This window comes from Penaeus monodon, chromosome 33 (genome assembly GCF_015228065.2).
Source record: "Penaeus monodon isolate SGIC_2016 chromosome 33, NSTDA_Pmon_1, whole genome shotgun sequence".
NCBI classification, from domain to species: Eukaryota; Metazoa; Arthropoda; class Malacostraca; order Decapoda; family Penaeidae; genus Penaeus; species Penaeus monodon.
This window is the reverse complement of record NC_051418.1, coordinates 19,837,349-19,838,098: the sequence shown is the minus strand read 5'-3', so window position 1 is coordinate 19,838,098 and position 750 is coordinate 19,837,349. Positions and strand designations below refer to the sequence as shown.

At 44.7% G+C, this 750-nt stretch overlaps 1 protein-coding gene across 2 annotated transcripts in view; it reads right to left on the bottom strand.

The window, feature by feature from the left end:
- The window catches only part of LOC119594124 (bestrophin-3-like), a gene marked incomplete at its 5' end in the record, with an annotated part of 34,187 nt that overhangs the window by 3,801 nt on the left and 29,636 nt on the right, over nucleotides 1-750 (bottom strand). The window contains 1 exon segment of one of the 2 annotated variants that reach the window (XM_037943188.1): nucleotides 111-214. Within the exon segment in view, the coding sequence (XP_037799116.1) occupies nucleotides 111-214 (104 nt within the window). 2 annotated transcript variants of the gene reach the window in all.

Here is a 750-nt window from a genome sequence, read left to right as displayed (position 1 = left end):
AGGGGGTTGCCTCCCGTCCAGTCCTGTCGGCAGGCGAGTATGGATAGCGGCGGAATAGAGAGGCAAGAGCGCTGGGTGGCCGGAACAATATCCGTATGTGGATGATGTACTGATTTTGTAGGTTTCAAGCCGCTATGTTCGGTTGCAGAGGGTTCCAGTGGCGGTGGTTGGTGAGAGGGAAGCCTGGGCAGGAGGTAGTAGTGGTGGTGGTGGGCTGCGGGGATAAAGCGGAACGTCAGAGGAGGCTGGTTCAAAACATTTCTATTTTTATTAAATTCTCTTCCTGCTCTTCATTTAAGAAAACATTAGAATGAAGGATGAAAGTTAGTCATTTGTCTACACATAAGTAGAATCATAAACAAGCGGAATAGTGGGTGGTAAGACCGTGGGGAGGGGGGCGGGGAAACTGAATCAACCCTAAACCTTATGGACGGCGCAACCGGTCCTGGAAGAAGAGAAAAGGTCTGGCAAGACTGAGTCTGGGTCAGCGAATACAACAATAATGTACATGTATTTTTGTGATCTTGAACTGGGCATCTGCATACAATAGGAATATTCTTATATTCTATGGTAAAGAAAGCATTACATTAAATAGGAAGGAACTTGAAACCGATCTACGTGTTTTTATTAAATGTAAAATGTTAAGGGAGGAAGGGAGTATAAGGCATATGTATCTAATACTTCAAGACAAGGTGGTCCAACTACAGATGATTTTTTGTGGTTCGCGATCACTCGTCTAGATATTGACTT